Raw genomic sequence first — 24250 nt, forward strand, 5'->3', positions numbered from 1 at the left:
CCCCACCTGGAAAGAGCAAACTAACAAAATATTTGAGTTTAGCTAATGATCATAGGATTAGAGATAGAAGGGATTTTAAAGATAATCTATACCAACTTCCTTATGTTACAGATAAGGAAACTGAGGCCCAGAGAAGAAACTGGTCTCAGGTCATGCAGACAATAATAGAGGTGAGGTTTGAATTTATATCTTTTGCCTCTAGATTTAGAACTCTTTCCACTATGCCAACACAGGGATCATATTCAGAGAACAGACTTAGTTTCCTCATCTGCAAAATGAAGGGGTTGAAGTAGATAGTTTCTGAGATCCCTCTCTGATCTATACTGATGATCTAAGACACTAAGGACCTATAATTCCAGAAATACCCTCTATAAAACTTTTGTGCCATGTGTATTTGGGATCACCCAACATTCCATCAACTTTTTATTAAAATGATTTCTTTTTAAATTTTATTCCAATAGTATTTTATTTTTCCAGTAATATGCAAAAATAATTTTCGACACTAATTTTTGTAAGATTTTAAGTAGGTTACTTTCAATAAGTAAGAATTGCCTTTTCACTATAATCAGTTTCCTTTGCCATGCTGTGTATTTTAATTTATGCATAAAAAGCATAATTCAGAGAATGGGTCTATAGGATTCATTTATGAGGTCCATGACCCCCAAAATGGTAATGAAACCCTTGGTCTAGGCTTGCTGATGGTTATTATAATAGATTCTTTAATTATAGTTATTCCCATTTTGAAAATGAGCAAGGTGAGGTTCATATAAGATGAGTGAGTTGCCTTTGTATTCTAGGCATGGTGGGTATTCTATGAATAGACAAGCAGAGATATCGATGTAGAAGAAGAGAGAGGAAGAGAGAAAAAGAAAGAGGGAGAAGGAGAAGGAGAAAGACAGAGACAGAAGACACAGAGCCAGAGAGACAGACACAGACACAGAGACACAGAGAGAGGCAGAGACAGACAAACACACAGAGACAGAAAGAAGCAGAGAGAGAGAGACAGAGACAGAGAGAAAGAGAGACAAAGACAGAGAGAGAAACAGTGAGACAAAGAGAGAGAGATGAGGGAGGAAGGAAGGGAGAAGGAAAAGGAGAGAAGAGAGACAGAGAGAAAAAGACAAAGACAGAGAAAGAGACAGAAAGACAGAAATAGGGACAGAAAGACAGAGACAGGGACAGAGAGACAGAGAGAAAGAGAGACAGAGAAAGACAGAGAAAAATATCAGTTTGGGCTGATTCAGTAATCATAGATTTAAAACTAGAGGGGACTTCAAGTGATCATCTAGTTCAACCCTTTCATGTTCTAGATGAATATACTGAGGCAGATGAAGGCTTTAGGTCAAACAGGCAGTAACTGAGAGAGATGAGATTTGAGACCAGGTCCCTTAATTCCAAATTCATTTCTCTTTCTACTGGCTCAGGGATTCTTAACCTTTTTTGTGCTATGGAAACCCTGTGCCAGCCTAAGAAGATCAATGGACACCTTGTGTAGGAATCATGTCTTTAGGTGAACAAAGTAAAATACACCGGATCATAAAGGAAATAAATTACAATAAAATGCCATTGTTGATTTTTTAAAAGTTCACAGTCTACAGGTCAAAAATTCCTGCTGGAAGACAATATGAGCATCAAAGTCAGAATTCAGACTTTAGAAACACATGCAATGAACAGGGAGAAACCAACAGCCAGATATAAAGATGAACTCTTGAAGGAAGGAATTGGGTAAAAGGCACAAGGGATAACTTTGACAAGGAGAAGAGTCACCTTTTTCTCATTTTCTTAAAAACATAAGTAAATGAGAAGATGAGAGAAGATATAGAGAAATTCCAAAATGTGGAATGAGGAAGATGAGGAGCACACTACAGATTCTTCAATTTTCTCAGTAAAGAGGCAAGGTCATTTACTAAATGATAGGGTCGGGGCTGAAGGAAAGAAAAAGTTTGGAGTAGCCAATGGTGGCTTCATAATAAAGAATCAATCGTGGAATAAAATGATTGCCCTCTAACAGTAAGGAGTAAGTTAAGATTAGAAAAGATGAATTTGGAATAAACATATGTCAGCATAGGTGTGTGATTTCTTCCAGCAGCATTCAGCATCTTAGGAGTAGAAGAGTCTAAATGGGGTTGAGAACTGGTAGGGTTTGATTGATCAAAGGACAATGGCAGCTACCTCTCTAGCAAGACCAATTAGATAGACAGTTCAAACAGGAAACACTTGCATTTATGTATGGCCACACTCCAGTCAAGCTGCTTCCCAGCCCTCTCCCCTCTTGATTGTTGCCTTTTCAGTGCTGAATTTATGTTGTCCAGGGACAACTGATATTCTGGCTTCTTCCCCTGACTCTACCCATGAGAAAGCATCTCAGAATTTCTCTCAGAGTTTCTCACAGGTCTTGTGAGCTAAGGTCTGAGGTCTCTCCCTGAGGTTTTCCTCTGACTTTAACCTTTGCTTAATATATCTTTAGAAGGAAGTTTAGGGCCCTTTCTGCTTAGCTTGCTTCAGATGGGGTTCATGAAATAAACCCAGAGTTGCTCATAACACTCTTTTGAGGAATTGAGAGGGAGTGTAAAATTACAGGTTGAAACATGGATTTAGACCTAGGAAGATGTGGTTTGAATGCTGCCTCAGGCACTTAGTGGCAGTGTAACTCTGGACAAATCACTTTACCTCTGTCTGTATAAGAGAAAGGATCTCTAATGTCCCTTTTTGTCCCAAATCTTGCCTCAATATTTCCTTATGATTTCTCATGGCAAAATAGCATTTCAGAATAAAATGCCAAAAATGGTAAGCGGTGGTTAATACAAATTCTGGTGAACCTGGAATGGGAAAGGTCTCATGCTGAGAACACATGACTCTTTAGGGCATGAGACTTCATTTACAATGTCATTTAGTCAATAGATAGGTATTATACCCTACTGTGTCTCAAACACTAAGCACTAGGACTACAAAGAAAGGCAAAAAAGATAGATCCTGCCTTCAACAAGCTCATAGTCTGATCATTATACATGACAACAAAAAGATTATACAATGATCAATTCTGATGGACATGGTTCTTTCCAACAATTGAGGCCAGTTACAATGATCTTGTGATGAAGAGAGCCATCTACACCCAGAGAGAGGACTGTGGGAACTGAGTGTGGATCACAACATTTTTCTTGTACAGCAAGACATTGTATAAATATGTATACATATATTGGATTTAACAAAAAGGAAAAAAAAGCTCACAGTCTAATGGGATGTCCCTCTAAAGTAGGAATCTATTCATCAGATTGAATGCTTTCTTTAAAACTTGGTACACAAATGATAAATGAGAACAAAAAGAGTCAGCAGCATTTCCTCAGAATAGGACAGAATCTTCCTCCTCTTCCTTAGTAAAAAGTACTTTCTTCTCCATCATGCAGCAGCCTAAGTTAGAGGCCTTTCTTGGACATCTTGACTTTTCTCCATCTCCTCTCTTCTTCCAAACCTCACTATATCTCTGTAGGGAGGTGATGGTGGGCCACACAATCATAGATTTAGAGGTAAAAAGAACCTAAACCAGTTGAGACCAACTCCCTCATTTGGACCCAAATGTTAAATGAGGAACTGATTAATCTTATAGGATCATTATTTTCTTATGGCTCCAAATGAATATATAGAGGTACAAAGAGATTGAATAACTTGTCCAAATCAACACAGCTTTTAAATACTAAGGGAAGATTTGAACTTGTCTATACTGACTCCAAATCCAGGACCCTCTTCACTACACCATATTGACCTTTCTACACACAAACCTAGACTATCTACACACCACTATACTGATAAAGAAATAGACTCTACTTCCCAGTGGAGAAATGGACAGGTGAATCTCGTGGCTGAAGTAATAGTTAATAAATGGCAAATTGAAGCTTTATAAGACCTAGAGTAGTAGACTTAGCTTTCAAAGGAATAGCCAGGAAAGTGATGACCAAGTATGTATCTCAGTTCTTGGCAGGGAGGTAATGAACTACAGTGCTAGGACGAGACAGACATGTTCAGACACAGACAATGTGTACCTTTGCTCAACCAGAATCACTTAATTATTTCAAGGTAGGGCTTTTCCTTTTCTTTGTTTTTTTTGTGGGGGAGAGCAGGAAGAAGAGAGAATAGTAATAGTGACAATTAAAAAAGAAGGAAAGAAAGAAAAGAGGGTCAATGTATCATTTTAAAAATGAATAGAAGAAAATGGAAGGAGTTTATAGAGAATACAGAGAAGCTGAGCACGTTGAAATTAACATGCTAAATTTGAGTTATACACTACCACCCTCAAATAAGCAACTCTATTTAGACAGGGGCAGGTGGGGGAGGAGAAAAAAACAAGTAATATATAACAGAAGTTCACAGATTCTTATCCAATCTCCATTTTTTCTTTATATATTGAATTGTGTTCTATTTGTTAATGTTCATTGAGTTCACTATAGAAATTTTATTTTTCAAAAATTGGGGAAAATATTTGGAAGGCATTTGTGATATTATGTAAGCCATCCCATTCTTTTATGTTTGAGAAATCAAGTACAAAGACATTTCTTTTCCAAGGTCACCCTCCTGGAGGCAGAGCCAAATTCAAGCCAATCATTAGGTTTAGACTTAAAGGTAGAAGAGAACCTTATGCTTACTTCATTCTACAAAGAAGGAAAATGAAGTCAAAAGAAATGAAATGCATTGTCCATTTCATGGCCCTTTTGCCTCATGACTCTTCTTCACTAGGAATCTGCTGCATGCTGCTTATTCCCACTATGTGCCTTTCCATTGCCCTTTGGTTGGCCCCGACTTGACTTCTTCATGGACATGTTTTGCCAGGCACAGAGCACCATTAGAACAATACTGGTGTAAAAAAGATGTATGGAGAGAAGAGCAGGAATCTTCCGAGCCTTGTGAAATTTCCCAAAGGCAATCATGCCCACTTTCTCTCTTCTAGCTGTGGAGCCAACCCATTACTCATGAGCAGCGTCTATCCAAGACATGGATGAACCAGCTCTGTAGCCTTGCCATGCAATTAGCTGGCTTCTCATATTGTTGCCCTTTATGCAGCCAAAATATGAGCTGATCACTACATATTATTCTATTTCCTACCCTCAGGCTTTATATATGTTGCTCCCTCCCTTATCCAGAATGCACTCCTTTCCCTCTACTACCACTTAGAATCATCGATTTCTTCAAAAAGGATTCAGGAACAATGTACCCTATGATATTATTCCTTTCTTTTTTACCTCCCCTATTCATTATTAACACATTATCGTGTTATTTATATATATCATATATTACTTTTTATTTATTATTACTACTACTTTATTTTTAATCATTTCAATTAATTAATTAATTAATTTGATGATCATTAATTATTAATATTTATAATGTGTTATGTTATGATATATTATAATATATAATAAATAATATATAACATATAATATATAATAATAATAATAAATATTATTAACACTTTAAATTGTTTTATATATATATATGTATATATATACACAAGTATACATGTATATGTGTGAGTGTCTTTGTTTCCTTCTTTGTACATAATGGAAGTTTCTTAAAGCCAGGAAATATTCCCTATTTGTCATTATATCCCTAGAGCCTAGAACAGTGAAAGGTACCTTATTGAATTGAATTGAATCTCTGAAATATGGATTAATGTTACTTCATAACTCTTGTGGACTTGATAAGAAGAAAACTTGGAAAAAGTCAGCGACATCAAAATTATGATGCTATCATTAAAGGTAGCTAACAAAAGAGGCTGAGACAGAAGTGTTCTAATTCTGAAATCAGAGAATTTGTGGTTAAATACTGTCACTGATGCCTGTGATCTTGGACAAATCTGTTCAGAATCTACAATGAATGAACTAGCGGGCCTCTGGCATCCCTTCTAGTTATCCTAAAACTGTGGTATTGAGCAATCACTTCTCCTTGAGTCTAAGTTTCCTCATTTGTAAAATGAGAGCATTGGACTAATTGGCCTCTGGGATCCCTAGCTCCAGAGCTATGATACTCTGATGCTAAAACTAGGAAAGCTGGTATATAAATGAGAAAAACAAGATGGAAGAAAGAGCAAGAGGCAAAGAGGAGTGAATTAAGTAGTTAGAAGTCAGGAGAGGAAGAACTGATCCTGACTCTGCTCCATCCTGGCCTTCCTACTGGGGTCACCTCGGATTCTTTTATCTTCTAGTTTGGAGAGGCTTATCTATAAGGTCATTTCTGTGAAGAGAAAAATCAAATACTGGGACCATGTTCAACCACCATGTTTGCCTCTCTGCTTCACTGGTCTAAATTATTTCATTTAGGGTGACTTCTTGAAGTCTTCTTGGTCATCAACATTCCTTGTTGACAGGAACTCTCAAAGTCTGAGGTAAAACAAATAGTTCCAAATCCCACTCTCTGGATTAAGGAAGGGGTAAACCCAAAGTGGTTCTGTTTACTGATATAGTCAAGCTTTCATCACTCATTTGAAGTATGATCTAATGGGCCATGTTATTATTTCCTTTGAATGGGAGGTGAAAGGGACATTTGTATATGATTTTTCTAGCTCTGTCTAATCCATAGGCCCAGGCATTTTTCAGATGTTGGGATGTATCACAACTGAGTCATCACTGATGAAAGGTAATTGCCACTATTCGGAAAGACAAAATCCTAAGGAAAGGCAAAACCCTAATGCAACATTTTACACATTAAATTGACTTCAGACTTGTATGGAAATCCCTCCTTTCCATTGGGAAAGTGAGGAAGCACTTACATGCAGTCTTAGCTCTTTCCTGTAGGGCAAAACTCAAAATTATTCCAAAAAGAGAGTAGCATTGGAGTTACCAATAAAATACATTATGGGGAAGCGGGAAGAGAACCCCCAGTTCTGCCAGTTACCATCTCATTGTCACAGATCACTTCTCATCTGTAAAACTCAGTTTTCTCACCCATAAAATTAAGAGGCAAGAGGAATTATTTCTAAGGACTCTCCTAAAGCTTATGATATATGACCTTGACTTTTTAAACCCCCCCCGAAATGATAAACATAGTAAGAAGCTGAGATAAAGAAAACCTCAATCTGATAAGTATTAAGTGTTTATACAAGGCACTGTGCTAAGTGCTAGAGATACACCTGCAAAATAATCTGTCCCCTCAAAGAATTCACATAGGAGGGGATTAAAGAAAGTTGGGAGATACAACATGTAGAAAAATACAGTGAATGCATGAATTAAATCATATTTTTAATTATTAAAGTACTCACAATGTACAAAGAACTGTACTAAGTGTTGGGGATACACACAGAAAAGCCAAGAGGTCCTTTCTTTCAGAGATTTCACCCTCTACCTGAGGGACACAACACATATAGGTTTTAACTGCAAGTCAGATTGGAAATCCCAAGTCTTTGGCGCACATAAGTAAAGCAGATGGTTATTTCCATAATATTATTTCCATTGGTAAAGCCATCTTTCTTTCTGATGTTGAGCCACTTGACAATACCAAGGGCTTCAGTAGTGAGAACCTTCTTTCTGGATCTTTTGGAGCTGTAGCAGCTGAGGATGTAGGGACAGAAATACCTGTAAGAGCATTTGCCAGGATACATGTCTCTAAGGTCTTATTCTCTGGATGATGGATATCTGAAAACAAGATGAGTTGAGGGGGAAGGATGTTGCTGGAAAGCTACAATCCAGGGTCTTGGTCCAGGTTCCTGGGCTAATAATGTTAGGGTCTAAAGGGAATCAGTGGTAGTGTGCTACCTCCTATTTTTCAGGCTGATTCTTCTGTTAGGCTGACTGGCTTTTTCTACCTTGTCCATGAGAGCTGTTCATCATTTGGTGGGAATGACAATCCCCTTATCCATAGGGGTTATTGTGGACTGGTATACTAGTAGACATGGGAATACTTGAGTTTCCCCTGCTAAGACACCTATAAACAAAGCAGTTGTGGAGCTGATTTGGGATAGCCTGAGCTAACCTGATCCTGAAATAGAATGATTTGGAACCCAGATATGGGTCTTTCAGCAAGGAGGACATCAAATCAGCTTTAGAATGCTAACAGTTGGTCAGTGATTGGTACTGCTATTCATTAGGAACCTGGGGCATTCTAGACAAGAATTCCCTTTTATATTTCTCAAGGTCAGGCTGCAAGAAATGAAGAAGAAAAAGATCCAAGACAAAGCTTCCTGAGCTAGAAGAAGAATATTTACTGGCTCAGAGGAAAGTGTCTTGCTCAAAAATTTTATCTATATTTTGTATTAGAGATATTTCATAGCATAGCAGAAAGAGAGACAGACTGGAAGGTCAGGAAAATGGAGATTCAAGATCTGCCTTGTAATAGATTGTTACTAGTTGTTTAATCCTGGACAAGTCATTTGCCATTTGACATTTCGGTATCTTTAAGGAATACTGGTTAATATTTGTAGGGAATATTCTTATGCCAATGAAATCATCCATCAAATCTAAAAGAAGAAGAAGAAGAAGAAGAAGAAGAAGAAGAAGAAGAAGAAGAAGAAGAAGAAGAAGCTTCCTATAGTGCATTTTCATTAAAAATTTTCTTAAAATGCATTTTTGTTATCTGAAATGTTAATTGTATTTCTAAGCTGGATAGGAATTAACATGAAAGATATACTGTATTGGCTTATATCTAAAAAAAACAGATATTATAGCATAGACAGGTTCCAGTCCTATCTGAGACATATAATGACAGTATGTTAGGGTAAGTCACTTCCCTACTCTGAAAAAGTAACTTGCTTAATTAGCACTCTACGAAACTCTCTAAGACCATAAGAGGGTGGAAAGGTCCCACCCTGCATTGGTGGGGTTTTCATCTCCAGAAATTCCCTGCCCAATGAAATCACAAGTGCAATCTCTATGCCCTAACTCCCTCAGTATACATACTACATCACCTTCTCCATTCCCTGCAGAATGTAAACTACTCGAAGTTAGAAATGGTTTCATTTGTGCTTTTGTACCCTTGGTGTCTGGCTGGCACATAATAAGCATTTAAGAAATGCAAGAAAGATATAAAATAATTATAAAATAGTGCATTAAAGGGTCTGCGGTGTCTTCCTCATAGAAGCAAGTGATCTATTACCACCACCAACTGCCTCCCTTTAGACCTCAACAGACTTAGCCCAGGAGTCTGGACCAAGCTTTCCTCCAACCTCCCTCCCCCTCTGTGTTTCCAGATAGTCATATGTATTTCTATCCTCATTTTACAGATGGGAAAAATAAGACTAAAGTTAGTTAAGAGATTTGTCCATGGCTGCAAAGCTACTGTAAGGGTTAGAGCCTAGATGCTGAAGCAAGTACACTGACAGCCAGACAATCCACTGATCAAGAGCTGAAAGAAATTTTAGAGACCGCTGAGTCTTGCTTTTTAATTTCACAGATGTAGAAACTGAGACTTTAAAGAGATTAAGGGATCCAGGGGTCACAAAGCCAACATCAATGGGACTTGAACTTCTGCAGCTAGGTGGTGCCATAGTACATAGCGTGAGATGGAGTGAAATGAAGACTCTGGGTTCAAATTCAGTCTTGGACACTTATTGGCTGTGTAACCCTGAGCAAGTCACTTAATCTCTACCTGCTTCTCTGTTTCCTCATCTGCAAAAGAGGATAATAATAGTACCCAATTATTATCAGAACTAAGCAAGATGATATCTGTAAAGAGCTTAGCACATGCAGGCATTATATAAGCTATTATTAAGTATTTTGCAAACCTTAAAGTGCTATATAATTCAAGTTACTGTTGCTATTATCATCATTATTATTATTCCTGTCTATAAATCTAGCCATTGCAGGTTTTCTGTTATGGATTAGACTTAGATATTTTTCGGGGTCTCCTGTGCCTCTGAAATTCAGTGATTTTGTACATGTTTATTTCTGTGAGTTAAGATGGGGAGAAAATGAATAATGACTCGAACTCTGAGAGCTCTTTAAGGGGTCCACAGTTCTGTTCTTACACAATGATCTACCCATCAAAACGGATGATTGATTTTCCCATGGTCACTGAAGGTCAAAACTAGGATTCAACTTCCATTCTCTTGATGCCTCCAAATCCAGGAAGATTTCCCGCTAAGTTCTGGATCTGGATGTAAAAAAGGATCATGAGAAATAGAGGAGGAGAGCCACCAGAGAGGCCAGTGAAGAGGAATAGCAAGACTTGGTTACATAACCTAGACATACTATCTTTCTTGGAAAATCCTTCAGGGAGTAGCTTTTCTGTCCTCCCTTAACCACTTGGCTTTGAGGAGGCCCCTCTAAAACAACATCTGATTTCCATCTCAGCAGAGCAGGCCAAGGTCCAACCCAAAAGGACCCCGAGCAGGAATAATGGTCCTATCTCCCTCTCAATCTGACAGCCCCTGATAAATGTCAGAAGTGGTTTAAAGCCAGCTTCCTCCTTTGTGGCTTTGGCCAGATCTGCATTTTCGTAAAAAGAAAAGAATGGGAGATAAGACAGACCAAGAAAATGCCGAAGGTAACAAACATAATATTCTGAAAAATGTTCCCCCTGGGAGGGAGCCTGTAATTGAAATATATACAAAAGATACAGTGTCCTTGAGTTTCTCTGGGGAGCTTTTTACTTCAGAAAGTCATTTATAATACTCTCTTATGATGTTTATTAGCACTTGTCAACATTTTTTTTTCTTTTTAAAAAACCACACATTTGGTGTTCTGAGGATCTTCTAAGGAATAGCACAGCAAAGAGACTAGAGCTATAATGCCATTGGTTTAGGGAACACTCCAACTGAGTGAATGTCTTCTCCTTATTCTGATCTCTACAACTTTAAATTTTCCAGAACACTGAGAGATTAAGCATTTTTTCCCAGAATCACAGAAACAATCAGTGGAAGAGGCAAGATTCAAATTCTGGTCTTCTGAATCATCCAAGTTCTCAGATTTGATCAATATTGGGAGCTCCACCCACAAATCACAGCCCTTTTCATATTTTGTTATTGTTCAGAATAATCCTACTCTTTGTGACTCCATTTGAGGCTTTCTTGGCAAAAATACTGGAGTGGCTTGCCATTTCTTTCTCTAATTCATATGACAAATGGGGAAACTGAAGCAAACAGGATTAGATGACTTGTCCAGGGTGACACAGTTAATAAGTGTCTGAGGCTGGATTTGAACTCAGGGCTTTCTGCTCAGGCTTCCCTCCACTCTACCCACAGTGCCACTTAGCTGCCATTCTTGTGTACTTTAGCATCAGTTAAAGTGGCAGTGGCTGAAGCTGAGGTTGAGGCTACAGCCACTTTAATAATAGCTCCTTGTGTGTCCACCTAACTGGATCCTGGTCTCTGTTCCCAGGCCCAGACTTGAAGCCTTCTTATCTCATTAGGCCATGCCAGATTATGTGTCCGACTAGCACAAATTCCGAGAGAGAGCTCAGGGTTATTTTCATGCCATCTGGAGACAATGGATAGAATTTTTGTGAAGAATGTACCAAGATAAGATGCTGACATCAGTTATGTCCCAACCATTTAAGCTAATTAGAGGAAGTGAGGACATGAAAGCTCCAAAGAAAAGATATTTTTAAAGATTTCAATTCTTTAACTAGAGTTTGCTCAGTTTTTCTATCTGTAAAGTGGAGATATGATTCTTGTCCAACCCATTTCCCAGAGTAGTAATAAAATTGCAATGAGATAGTGCATAAGAAAGAATTTTTACAAAATTTAAAGAACTATCCCAATTCTGGTATTATAGGGCTAGAAGAAAAACATGAAGACCATTTGAGTTATAGACTTGATAGACCAATATGGAAAGATTTTCAAGATAGAACATATCATAGCAACTGGTGGCAAGGGAAAAAGAGACATTTGAAATTATTCTTTCTTTAGGACTTAGGAATCATAGGATTCAAGTTGTAAAGCACCTAAGAGATAACCTAATTTGTTCACTCACCTTACAAGTTAAGGAATTTGCCTAAAGCAATGAGAGAGATAGGATTCAAAGCCATGTTTACTGGTTCAAAACAAGTATTGTTCCCATTGTTTCATGTTGCTTCTCAGTTATCTAGTCCAATATTTCCCATTTCTAACTAAATCTCACTTTCCATAGGAGGCCTTTCCTGATCAGTTCTTACTCCATTACCCTTGCCCAATCTCCCAGAGCCTTCCTTTTAAAATTATCTTCTACTTCCATTGTCTATACCTAGTTATTTACATGTTGTCTTCCTCCATAAGAATATGGGCTCCTTAAGGAAAGGGACCATTACTGTTACTAATTATTTTTGGCTTGCTTCATATGTCCAGAGCTTAACACACTGCCTGACACATAATAAGCACTTAAGTGCTGTCTGACTTTCATATATTCCTTATTTATATATGTAGTCTCATATGACTCTCACCATCATGTATGAGGTGAGTAGTACTGGCATTGTTGCCTCCACTTTACAGATGAAAAAACTGAAGCTCAGTGAGCTGAAGGGACTTGCTCAAAGTCACTTAGCTTGGAAGGATCCAAGCTGTGATTTGAACCCAGGTTCCTGTGGATTCTAAGACTCCACCATTATGGATACCCACCATACTGGATGTACCATAAGAACTACCCTCCTGATGTTGGATATGAGGTAAGGGTGGACAAATATGGTTCAGTGCTTCAAAGAGGTCCTGACTTTGAATTCTGGCTCTATATAGCTATTTAGGTACTTGGGTAATTATTTAGGTAATCATTTAACTTCTTTGGACCTCTGTTTTCTTCTCTGTAAAATCAGAGGCTGAGTTAAATGAACTCTAAGTTCCCTTCATTTCTAAATCTATAAGGCTATATAACATGTAATGGAAACCTGAGCACTTCCATATCTATGATCACATGACCAATAAGTGATTAAATAGCTCTTAAGATAACTGTTCATTAAAACCTAGCATTGAAGCAAAAAGTAAAGAAGGCTTTCCTAGAGAGCAATATGCTAGTTTTAAACCATCAAGGAAGGAAACAAGCATTTCTTAATCACCTACTAGGAGCTAAGTACTCCATAAATATTACCTCACTCCACACACACAACAACCCTGGAAGGTGGATGTTATTTTTATTCCCATTTTATAATGGTAAAACTGAGACATTTTGAGGCTAATAATTTGTGCAAGATCCATGGCTAGTAAGTATCTGAGGGCAGAGTTGAACTCAGGAAGATGAGTCTTTCTCTTCTGCCTTCTCATGATCTCAATAGAAAGAGTCCAGAGCATATGCCCCTTGATTAAAAAACAAAAGCAAAAAAAAAAAAAAAAAAAAAAAAACAGTTTTCTTTTGGTAGAACCAAGGGTATTACTGGAGAAGGCAACACTGAGAGGACTGGAAATCATTTAACCACGGTGCTGAAGAGTATGATACAAAAATTCAACTCCACAAGCACTTATTAAGCACCTTCCATAATCTGGATGCGACAGAGTGGATAGAATTGGTCTTGGCGTTAGCAAGATCGGGGTTCTGTGTCTGGCCTCTGACACATACTGGCTGAATGCCTGGCCATTCCACTTCCCCTCCCAGCATTCTAAAAACTCTCTAAGAATGTAAATTTCAAGATGGTGCCAATTCATGGAGAGAGCATGTCTCCTCATCTGGGAGTTTCCTTTGCCAATGAAATACTGGGCCTAGGACCTAGCCTACTGTGCTAGGTGCTAGGGGATGCAAAGACTTAGCTTGAGGGAGCTTATGGTAAACTGGGGAACAAGAATATAAGGTAGAAAGGCTAGTTGTAAAGTGCTCTAGGAATGCTTAAGAATGTGAGAATATTTTCAATTGGGGAGCATGAGAAGGGAAGAACCATATAGCGCTACATGGGAGAACTGGCTTCTAGGGGCCTTAAAGGAAGAAAAATTATTATATGTCACTCATGGCAGCCTCTGCCCAGATCCTGCCCTTTCTCCTCTGGCCATTCTCACATCTGGTCTTGGGCTAGCTAAGAATTTGCTCCATGGTGAAGCTCCCACACACACCCTGGTGCCATATTCTTCAGGGACCAAGAATGGGAATGTTCAGAAGGAGAAGGCAACAAAACATCCAGGCTTTCTGCAGCCATGATGCCCCCTGGAGCCCATAACCATTGGCCCAGTGGTAAGGGTACAGGCAGTCTCCCAAGTCACTCATTCACAATGAGCAATACAAAAGCAGGCATCTCATTGGAATATTGTTGTTCCAAATCCTTGTTGAAAGGAGTAGGTGGATCCCCTGCCTGGAGCCTGGAAACATTCTCGTTACAGAATTTTCCCCTGATGATCTCCAATGGAGGAGGTTTGTCTGTAACAATCCCCATTTGTTAGCGTTGCCAAAATACTAACCTTCCAAACTGAGGGAAACAGACCTTTAGGGGTCACAGTCTAGAATAATGGGGAGAACATTAACTCTTTAAAGAACTCTATAAGAGTGCCTATAAGAGACACAGTGGCTACCAAGTGCAAAGGATGGTTCTTCCTTTTCTCAGTTTGGTGAATCTCTCCGATCTTTCATTTGAGGGAACATCCAGGTAAGCCATCATGCCCTCTTCAAACAGGGACCAGCCGAGGAAACCTCTCTACCCTGATCCCAGCTTGGGAACCTTTCCAAAGTTCCCCCATTATTTTTTCAGGTCTTTTTTTTTGTGTTTTCTTCCCACCTAGAATATAAGCTACTTGAGGGCAGGGACTCTTTTTCTTTTTTCCTTCTATTTATAGCTGTAGCATTTTTGGTACAATACCTGGTACATAATAAAAGCTTAATAAATGCTCTTTCTATTCATATATCTACCTATATCTCTCTAATCTATATACAAAGTAGCATTTGATAGGCAAGTAGGTACATAGATAGACAGACATAAAGGGGAATAAAAAGAGAAAAATCTGTTGATATCTTTGTACTGATCTATGCCTCTATAGAAATATAAATAGACAGGACAGATGGATAGATAGATTGACAGACAGACAGACATGCACATAAGAACTGAACCTGTAATTTCATTGGTAAAAAGAACTCCTAGTTGAATAAAGTGCATCTACCAAGGCAGATCAGAATCTCTGAAATCTTTAATCTTTGAGGGTTTTCTGGTCTTCTAAAAGGTGACAGGATCACACAGCCAATGGGCAGAATTTTAACCCAGGTCTGCCTGTTTTTGTGTGTGAACTCTCTATCCACTGTATGGTAATACAACTTCTCATATAAGTATATGCTGAATAAATATAAAGGAAATATGTATAATACATTTTTATTTATCTATAAGGAAAAATATGGGCCAAAAATAATGGGCTGAGAGGTAATGGATAACAGACAACTAGCCTGACTATTTGCACTGACATTCACTAAATATTAAAAGATCTGGAAAGAGGTACTTTGGGTATGTTTTCTGGAGGATTTGTGGAGGCTTGTGGAAAAGAATCCTAGAATTCTATAATTTCAAAATTGGAAAATGTTCTGCCTTAGAGGTTTCTTTTTGCCAAGCTAAACACCCCTAGTTCTTTCAACTGCTCCTCCCACTATATGAACTTGGGGCCCTTCACTGTATTGGTAGCTGTCCTCTCGATGTATTGGCCAAGTTTGACCTTTCATAAAAGGCTCCCAGCAAAGGTTGTTGGGAAAGAATAGCTCCTGGAATAGCTTTGGGGCCATTAATTCCAAGGAGACAGTACTCAAAATATAAAAAAAGGAAGAGGGAAAAAGTGACTATAGAGCATATGAGTCTATTGTTGCAGGACAGGGCTCTGCCTCCCAAAGAATTGATCCTTTCCTAAGAAGTGAAGAAGGTTCTATGCATCTGGATCCCAAATCAACAAAAAGAATATTTGTCTGCCTTGCTACTGCTTCTGCTGCTTTTTAAAAACCTTGCAGTTTTCTATTTGATTTGAACCTGAAGCCTTCTCAATGGAGCCTATCCCTATTGAAAACGGGAGCTCCCTGAGATCTAGACTGCCTTGATTTTCTACTTGTATCTCTTGTGTTTACCACAATGTTTGACACATAGTTAGCACTTAATAAATTCCTTCCTCTCTCTTTCCTCTCTCTCTTCTTTCCCCTTCCTCTAAATAGATTTTTTTTTTCTGGAACACATCCTGATAATTGGATTGATAGACTATTATAATTTCTTAAGAAATGATAACTAGAAAAAATTAAAGAAATATTAAAAGGTTCATGTGAACTGAAGCAGAGTGAAGGATGCTGGTGCAAGAACACACAATGATTACAATAATATGAATGGAAATACCACTGAAAAGTACCCAAATTCATATTAATCACAATAAATCAGCTTAGTCTCAGAGAAAGGATGATGAAACACAATTTCTTCTGTAAAGATAGATGGGGAGATTCCAGGAGCAGGATGAATGTAGGATCTGCTGCCAGCATCATTCCTTTGATTAGTTTTGATGATCTAGCTTTGTCTGTTGTGAGGAAGGGTTTAATTGTGGTCATGGGTCAGAAGATGACTATGGTGTAAAAAAAAAAAGGCATCCTTGAATCTTTTTTTTTTTTTTTAAGTAGAGGGTTTGAATGATAAAATTATAGATCTCAAGCTGGGATGGACTTCAGAGGTCATCTGGTCCAATCTGCTTCATTTTAGAAATGAGGAAACTGAGATTCACCCAGATACTCTAGAACTAATGATTTATTTTCACTATGTCACACTAATCCTAGAATACACTTGCAAATCTATGTATGAATATGTGAATGTGTACATCATACATACATACATACATTGAAATGGTATAGTTTGGATTCTAAAACAGAAACCTGCTTTCAGAAAGTACTTAAAAGTTCTACATAAAGTACACACACACACACACACACACACACACACACACAATCAATCAATCAGGCATCTCTTTCCCCAAAGCATGTCTACCCTGAAGTTTATGCCATCCTTTGGATGGTTGGAAAGGTGACTCATTCCCTAAAAATACCTCCAATCATATTGTCCATCTCGCCTTTTTTCTGCCCCTTAGGCCTAGTTGATGCCTGATCTGGCTTTATTTGAAATTCTTAGGCGGCTGGCGGATAATGCTAAGTCTCCTATGTACTCATTGAAATCCTTTGGGACAAATAACTTTGGGGAAGTAATATAGTTGTTCAGAATGTTAAGGACATAGCCCCATGGTGGATTAGACTTATTGGAGCCTCCTAAAAAGAATGGTTATAATTAATCTCCCTTCTGCCTCTTAGAATTCCTGGCTGCCCAAAAAGATAGCTCAGGTGTCACCTCCTACAACAAGCCATGCCGATCCCCTCAGTTATTATTAGCACCCACTCCCTCTTGAGATTCTTTTGTATATAATTGTCTGTGATCATATCTGTCCAAACCCAGGAGAAGGTAAGCTCTTAGAGGGCAGGGTCTCTGGATTGGACTGAGATTCTCATTTGGAAGGGTCCTTTGAGGCAATTGAGCATGTCCTGTGCTTTCATTTTATAAATGAGGGAAGCTTTTCATTTTTTTATATCTAACATATTATGCTGTATACAGCGGAGGTAAAATTTAATTTGCTTTCATGGAATTTTCAATGTATCAACAAATACTTTTTGAAAGTGTTTTTCAATGCAATTTCAGTTAACCAGATATGCTGCTAAATAGAATGATTGCTTTGATCAATTCTGATGGAGGATTTTGACTATGAAGGAGATTTTAATCATGGTCATATGATAAGAGATGAATCTTATGTGAACAAAGACATCACAGAATCTTTTTTTTATAAAGTAGAGGGGATGGATTATAGGATCATAGTTCTGGAGCAGAGTCAGACCTCAAAAATCATCTGGCCAAACATCTTTTGTGTTTAAGAATAAACACTTGGGAGCTTTGGAGGGTTGGTGGAGGGGGAGAGAAACTGCTTGAATCCTATTCCCTATATAAAAAGGTATGAGGAATAAACTAGTTACAAACTTTCTGCTTTCAGTGTGTGCATTGTTGGGGGGGGGGGAGGGTGTGAATAACTTTTTTAGACTGTTAAAATGCCTACATACACACCCCTTGCTGCCACTGACCCCTAAACTCTTCAGATTCAGATTATTCCCAGGCATTTGTAAAGAGCAAGATTAAGATTCTGTGCAAAGAAAGCTCTTCTATTCAAGTAGAAGTCCTTAAAAAGAGAGTTTTCCAATGAAAATGTTGCCCCACCTTGACAGGGATGTCTGTGCCCACAAGATGAAGTCTCATTTTTGGGACCGTGCCTGGTGAAATTCACCTAATGATTGAAAGCAGCTTCCAAAGCTGAAGAGCCTTATCTTATTTAGCAAGCTCTCAGAAATCCCAGCTGCTAAGTCCTATTGTCAGACTCCACTCAATGGCTTCCCACGTTCTGCCCACCTCTAAATTTGTGATCCTATATCTATGATCCTGTGAATCTTAACAACCGTAGGTTTGTATGTCTGTCTCATGTTCCATCAGATCGACTGCCTGAAAAGACCCTAAATAGCACCACAGCCCCTAGAAGCCACAGAGTCTGCTGGTGGGGGGCTGGGCCTCTTGCAGTTTACTCTTGAAAACAAATCCAAAGGATTTCATAAACAGACCTTGAGCTCACTGACTGATGAGAAGTTCTATGGATATTAATATCAGGGATGAGTGATCCTCAAAAGAGGGGATTTGGCAGCAACTCCTTGAGGCCACCAGATGAGTGGGATATTTGCCTGAGCACATCTCCACGGGACTAGGCTCTGAGATGTCACCAGGAGAGAATTCACAGTGAGGCTTCAGGGGCTCATGGGTGGGACCCAGATTAAGGGGTAAAAGACAAGAATTTCTCTGCTGGTTCACTTTTCTGGAGATTGATATTCTTCCCAGAAATTAGAAGAAGGGAGAGGGAGCCCTATAACTGGTTATTTCAGACCCCCATGTTTGCTTTTGATGCTCCCAATGAGAACTTACTGGGTCAAGTGTCTCCCATTCTACTAGCCTGTTTTGAAGCCTGCTGAAGTTCCAGAACAAAAGGAGAATGAGGGACTTGTTTCTTGACTCTCCAACAACGAATGAGCTATTCATCAGAAACCACCAGCTCCATTTCACATTTCACATGGCCTGGAGACTGGCACATTTTACACGGCTTTGATCACTTTCTGCTCCAAACTCAGAGGACCCCAACCCCAACACATACACACACACACACACACACACACACACACCCCTAAAGTAATTGTTAAAGCATAAGTTCCATTTGAGTAAGAACTGTTTCATTCACTGTCTTTATACCCACAATGTCTAACTCTGCCTAGCATATAGCAAGTAACTGCTGATTTATACTTAAAGACTATATGTAGCATACGCTCTTTCCTCTGTTTAGGTAAAGTATAGACCTAATGGGACTTGGTTCTAAAAAGTTACCATGAGTCCTTCCAGGGTTCTTAATCTGTGATCCATTAAATTGTTCTTTAAAAAATATTTTTAAACTATGTTTCAATGTAATCAGCTTTCTTTATAATCCTCTGTGTTTTATTTTATGTGTTTACAAACATAATTCTGAGAAGGGCTGCACAGGCTTCACCAGATGGCCAAAGCAGTCTAGCCCAAGAACAGGTTGGACCCTTAGACAAGATAGAAGAAAAGTTGGTGCTTGAGTAAAAAGTGTCTTCCTAATTTTCTAGTTATCCATCCGATTAAAGAGGATGTAGTCACAGTCAGAGGATCATAACTTAGGAGTTATGATCAAGGACATAGAGTGATGGTGAAGGAAAAAGGAAGAAGAAGAAGAAGAAGAAGAAAAAAAGAAGAAGAACAAGAAGAAGAAGAAGAAAAAGAACAAGAACGAAGAACAAGAAGAACAAGAAGAAGAAGGAAGAAGAAAAAAGAAGAAGGAGGAGGAGGAGGAGGAGAAGGAGGAGGAGGAGGAGGAGGAGGAGGAGGAAGAAAAAAAGAAAAAAGAAGAAAAAAGAAGAAGGAGGAGGAGGAGGAAGAAGAAAGAAGAAAAAAGAAGAAGAAGGAGGAGGAGGAGGAGGAGGAGGAGAAAAAGAAAAAAAAAAAGAAGAAAAAAGAAGAAGGAGGAGGAGGAGGAGGAAGAAGAAAGAAGAAAAAAGAAGAAGAAAAAAGAAGAAGGAGGAGGAGGAGGAAGAAGAAGAAAAAAGAAGAAAGAAGAAAGAAGAAAGAAGAAGAAGAAGAAGAAGAAGAGAAGAAGAAGAAGAAGAAGGAAGGAGAAGAAGATGAGAAAGGAGAAGGAGGAGGAGAAGGAGAAAAAAAGGAGATAGTGGGTAAAAAATAAAAATTTTAAATTACACAGAGAAAACAAAAAAGTTCAGGAAAAAGCAAATATAGAGCAGTTTTTAAAATTACATGAGTAATTTATATCCTTTTAAAATAAAAAGCAATATGTGATAAAGATTTGTGGTTTAATATGCAATCTATTTTTTGTCTTCCACTACCTATAGAGCAATGTGTGTATAAGTTCATAAAAGAATTAAATATGAAAATTTCTTGGAAAAATAATAAGTTTAGTGTTCAAGTTTAAGAAGTTGAATGGAATGATAAATTAGAAATATAAAAATAGATGGTAAGAAGAGACATATATTGTTCTTTTCTAACAATCTAAGAGCCTGAGTTACCTTAGCTTTCAATCTACTCATTAAAGTAACATAGGGTAACTGCAGGTTGGAATCAAGTATCGGGAAAACCCAAGCAAGTAATCATTTGCTTTGGATGTTTGTGACCAAGGGCATTTTTTCTTTCCTGGATGATGTTTTATCAGTTGCTCATTTTTCTCTAAGCACCCAGATATCACTACAGTGGCATACAGACTCTCCTCAGGATTCCCTCTCCACAATGCTTTCTCCCACCTCTGTTCCACTTAACCAGCATGCATGGTGCCATTTTTGGACAACTATGTGAAGAGTGCACTCTCCTCAGAATGGCTTTATACCAACCAATCACTGGATATTGGCAGCTAAGGGTCAGTAGTGACCCCACCTGGCAAAGGCAAGGTAGAGCACCTAAACTACCTACCCTTGATTTTATTCTAAGCACTGAAAAAACAATTTTTTGTAACTAACCTCGGATCACAGTGTATCTTTTATCACTGTGTGTCATTATTCACTAAAAAAAGGAAAATAAATAATAGAGATGATATGATCTATGGGATCAAAGGCTGTATTTTAGTCAGAAATCCTGGGACCGAATTCACTAGCTAGCATCCTGTGTGACTACAGCTAATTCCTTTTACCTCTTTGAGCTCCTTTCCTCTTTTATAAAATGGAATGATTGGACTCAATAATCTGTAAGACATTTCCAGCTCTAAATCTCGCGGTCCAGTCTCCAAAGTGGAGCCCTCCAACCACAGAGAGGCATCTGTAGCATGGCCCAACAGGGATGTGACTGACCTAATCTGATGGAAAGTAGAAAGATGGGTAACACTCCAACCCTGCCACAAGAGCTTTAGGGGAAGAGGTGACACTCATTCCCAATTCCTCACCTTTTAACCTCCAACTTCACTCATTATTTTCCAACTTTCTCCAACAACACTGTCCTGCCTCTGCCCCAGCAAACCTTCTATCCTGGGCTAGCACTTGGCTGGCCCCTCTGTATCTCCCCTAGTTTTCAGCCCCTCAGACTGGTTATAACATGGTTAACTACCTAATTTTAATATAACTAGATGGCACAGAATGCAATTAAATGGTTGAACAATAATGAACATATTTGTTTGTACCAGCAATTTAACAGCTAAAATCCCTCCATATCCTGCCTTCCCAAATCACCTCAAGACTTTGGCAGGAGCTCCTTGGCAGGCAGTGGCCAAAGATTAAGACCATCCCCATTTCAAATTTTTCATTTTTGGTGGGATGGAATGAGTCATACGAGATAATCAAACATGGATGAGTGATACTTTGGATCATGAATCACATTACATGATCTTCCCCCCTAAGCCTACTCCTATTCCAAACATTTTTTTTTTTCTCTTCAAGATCATCACCATTTTTATCATCACTAGGATTGGCAAACTTGAAGTTATTCTTGACCCCTCACTCATCCCGACCCCACAATCTTAATTCCTCACCCAGTTTTACCATTTATATCCTTAAGATTTTTCACATCTGTTCTACTTTCTTGACTCATACAGTTACCACCCTAATATGGGGCCTTATCGCTTCCCTCCTGACCAATATATTATTGCTTCCTCATGTTTTTGCCTGTTCCCAGTCTCTCTTCTCTTAGCATTCATATTCCATAAAGCTATAAAGTTATATTCCTCACATATCGGTCTCATGAAGTTACTCCCCAACTCAATATACTCCTCATTGATTCAACAAATAACTCTCTGTGGCCTCTAGGATAAAACTTTCTTTCTTTATTTTATCCTTTTAAAATATCTGTTCTATATGCATAATGAATACATAATTATGTAATGTAAATATTTATATAATAAACATAATTATAAGTATAGAAGCAAATTACAGTTTACAAATAAATAAATATGCATACATTTGAAATACAGATCAAACTTTTTTACTATATGACAATGGTACATGGGCAAACATGTGAAAACTTTATTTTCCTCGAGGTCCTGCTACAATTTCCACTAGGTGGCAGAATTCCTCCATTATTTCTTAAAGCCATCTCCCCCGCCTTTTCAACTGTATTTTCTTCTTGCTGCCAATTTTTACAAGGTAAAGTGAAGGAGGAGGAGATAGCCAAGTATAGTGGCTATCTACTAGATAAAGCTATATATCCTATACTGATGGTTGTTAAAAAATAATTTCAATGACAATGAGAATGCATAATGAAGGCCATTCTTTTCTATAATAAAATGATTTTATTTTTTAAACCCTTTTAAAGCCCTGCAAATAGAAATTTAGTTTTTATTGTCCTAGTATAGCTGAAGCCTGGTTATCCCAAAAGAAGGCTACATTAACTTGGGCATGAATAAACTCTCCAAGGCTATATTCTACTCTAAGGAGTAAACAAATGCACATTTTAAAAGCTGAAAATGAAACTTTCAAACAGTATCATAAATGAACTTTAGGTTACTGTAAATACCTTTCAATTAATAATTTTTGTCCTAGTATAGCTGAAGCCTGGTTATCCCAAAAGAAGGCTACATTAACTTGGGCATGAATAAATTCTCCAAGGTTATGTTCTAATCTAAGGAGTAAACAAATACAAATTTTAAAAGCTGAAAATGAAACTTTCAGTGTCATAAATGAACTTTGGGTTACTGTAAATATCTTTCCATTAATAATTTAATCTCATCTACACATAGGGTGGCTCATAAGTCTTAGTGCAGTTCTATCCTATGTAATTGGACAAATGGGCTATTTGCTAATGTATTCAATACCTATCAGCATAAGAAAGGAAGAAAGAAAGAAAGAAAGAAAGAAAGAAAGAAAGAAAGAAAGAAAGAAAGAAAGAAAGAAAGAAAGAAAGAAAGAAAGAAAGAAAGAAAGAAAGAACCATTATGACATCCTGTGCTCAGAACCCTTTATACCCCTGCCCCAAACTGGTCTGGGGCTGACTGCTGAAGGATGGGTGCCACTACAGGCATCTCCCTAGAGATCCATGGTCACCCAGTCAATGGTTTGTGTCCAACAGCAATGCTTCCTCGCATTTTCTTCTTCCAGGACCGAGATGGTCCTAGTCCTGATCCTGGTCCTGGTCCTTGTCCTGGTTCTGGTCCTGGTCAAGAATGAGCTAAACTGAGCTTCTGAACCTCCGAATATTAAACCCTCCCAAGATGCTTGATGGGAGATGACCCCAATCAATCTTTTCCTGTCTTTCCTTGGAGCCAATGCATTATTCTCAATTGGCTCGAAACCCAACACACACTCGAGTGGGGTTATACTTTTGTGCACAAATCAGTGTTTATGCCTCCTGTCCCGCCACCGTTTCAAGCGATCCTAGGCACTCCGGATGGGAGCAGCGCAGCCCAGCCCAACAGTGAGCTGGGAATCTACCCTCCAAAGGCTCCAGGAGCTGCGGGGAAAGCATCTCCTTCTGCGCCCCAGGCCACGGCTCCCACGGCTCCCCTGCCTGTTCCCTGCTCTTTCGCAGGGCAGGGCACTGCCTACCTTGGCCACTTGTAGAGGATGGTTCTGCTCCTTGCCACCGTGCAGGCGGAAGCCCCAGGGAGCCCCTCCGGTCATGGAGATGCAGACAAACTCCCCGGTGCCCATGGTGCTCCACTCGGGGGGCCAAGTAGCAGGAAGAGCTGAGAACAAGACGCAGCAGTCCCGGTGGGTGCCGCGGGAGATGTGCTCTGGCTTAGGCTTCGGGGCTGTTGCCAAAGAGGGATCAGCTGAGCGGGCAGGCATGGAGCGCCCTCCCTCCTCTCCCTCCCCTCTTTCCTCCTCTCCCTCCCTCGCTCTGTCTCTGAGTCCCTCCTTGCTTGCCG

The 24250-nt window shown here is 38.9% G+C and overlaps 1 protein-coding gene across 1 annotated transcript in view; it reads right to left on the bottom strand.

The window, feature by feature from the left end:
* SYNPO2 (synaptopodin 2) overlaps nt 1-24047 on the bottom strand; it is a 211567-nt gene extending 187520 nt beyond the window's left edge. Inside the window, exon 1 of the mRNA XM_051966039.1 lies at nt 23928-24047. Within this exon, the coding sequence (XP_051821999.1) occupies nt 23928-24032 (105 nt within the window). The 5' untranslated portion in view covers nt 24033-24047. The remainder of the gene's footprint in view (nt 1-23927) is intronic.
* Between the last annotated feature and the right edge of the window lie 203 nt (nt 24048-24250).

This window comes from Antechinus flavipes, chromosome 6, assembly GCF_016432865.1.
Source record: "Antechinus flavipes isolate AdamAnt ecotype Samford, QLD, Australia chromosome 6, AdamAnt_v2, whole genome shotgun sequence".
Taxonomy (NCBI): Eukaryota; Metazoa; Chordata; class Mammalia; order Dasyuromorphia; family Dasyuridae; genus Antechinus; species Antechinus flavipes.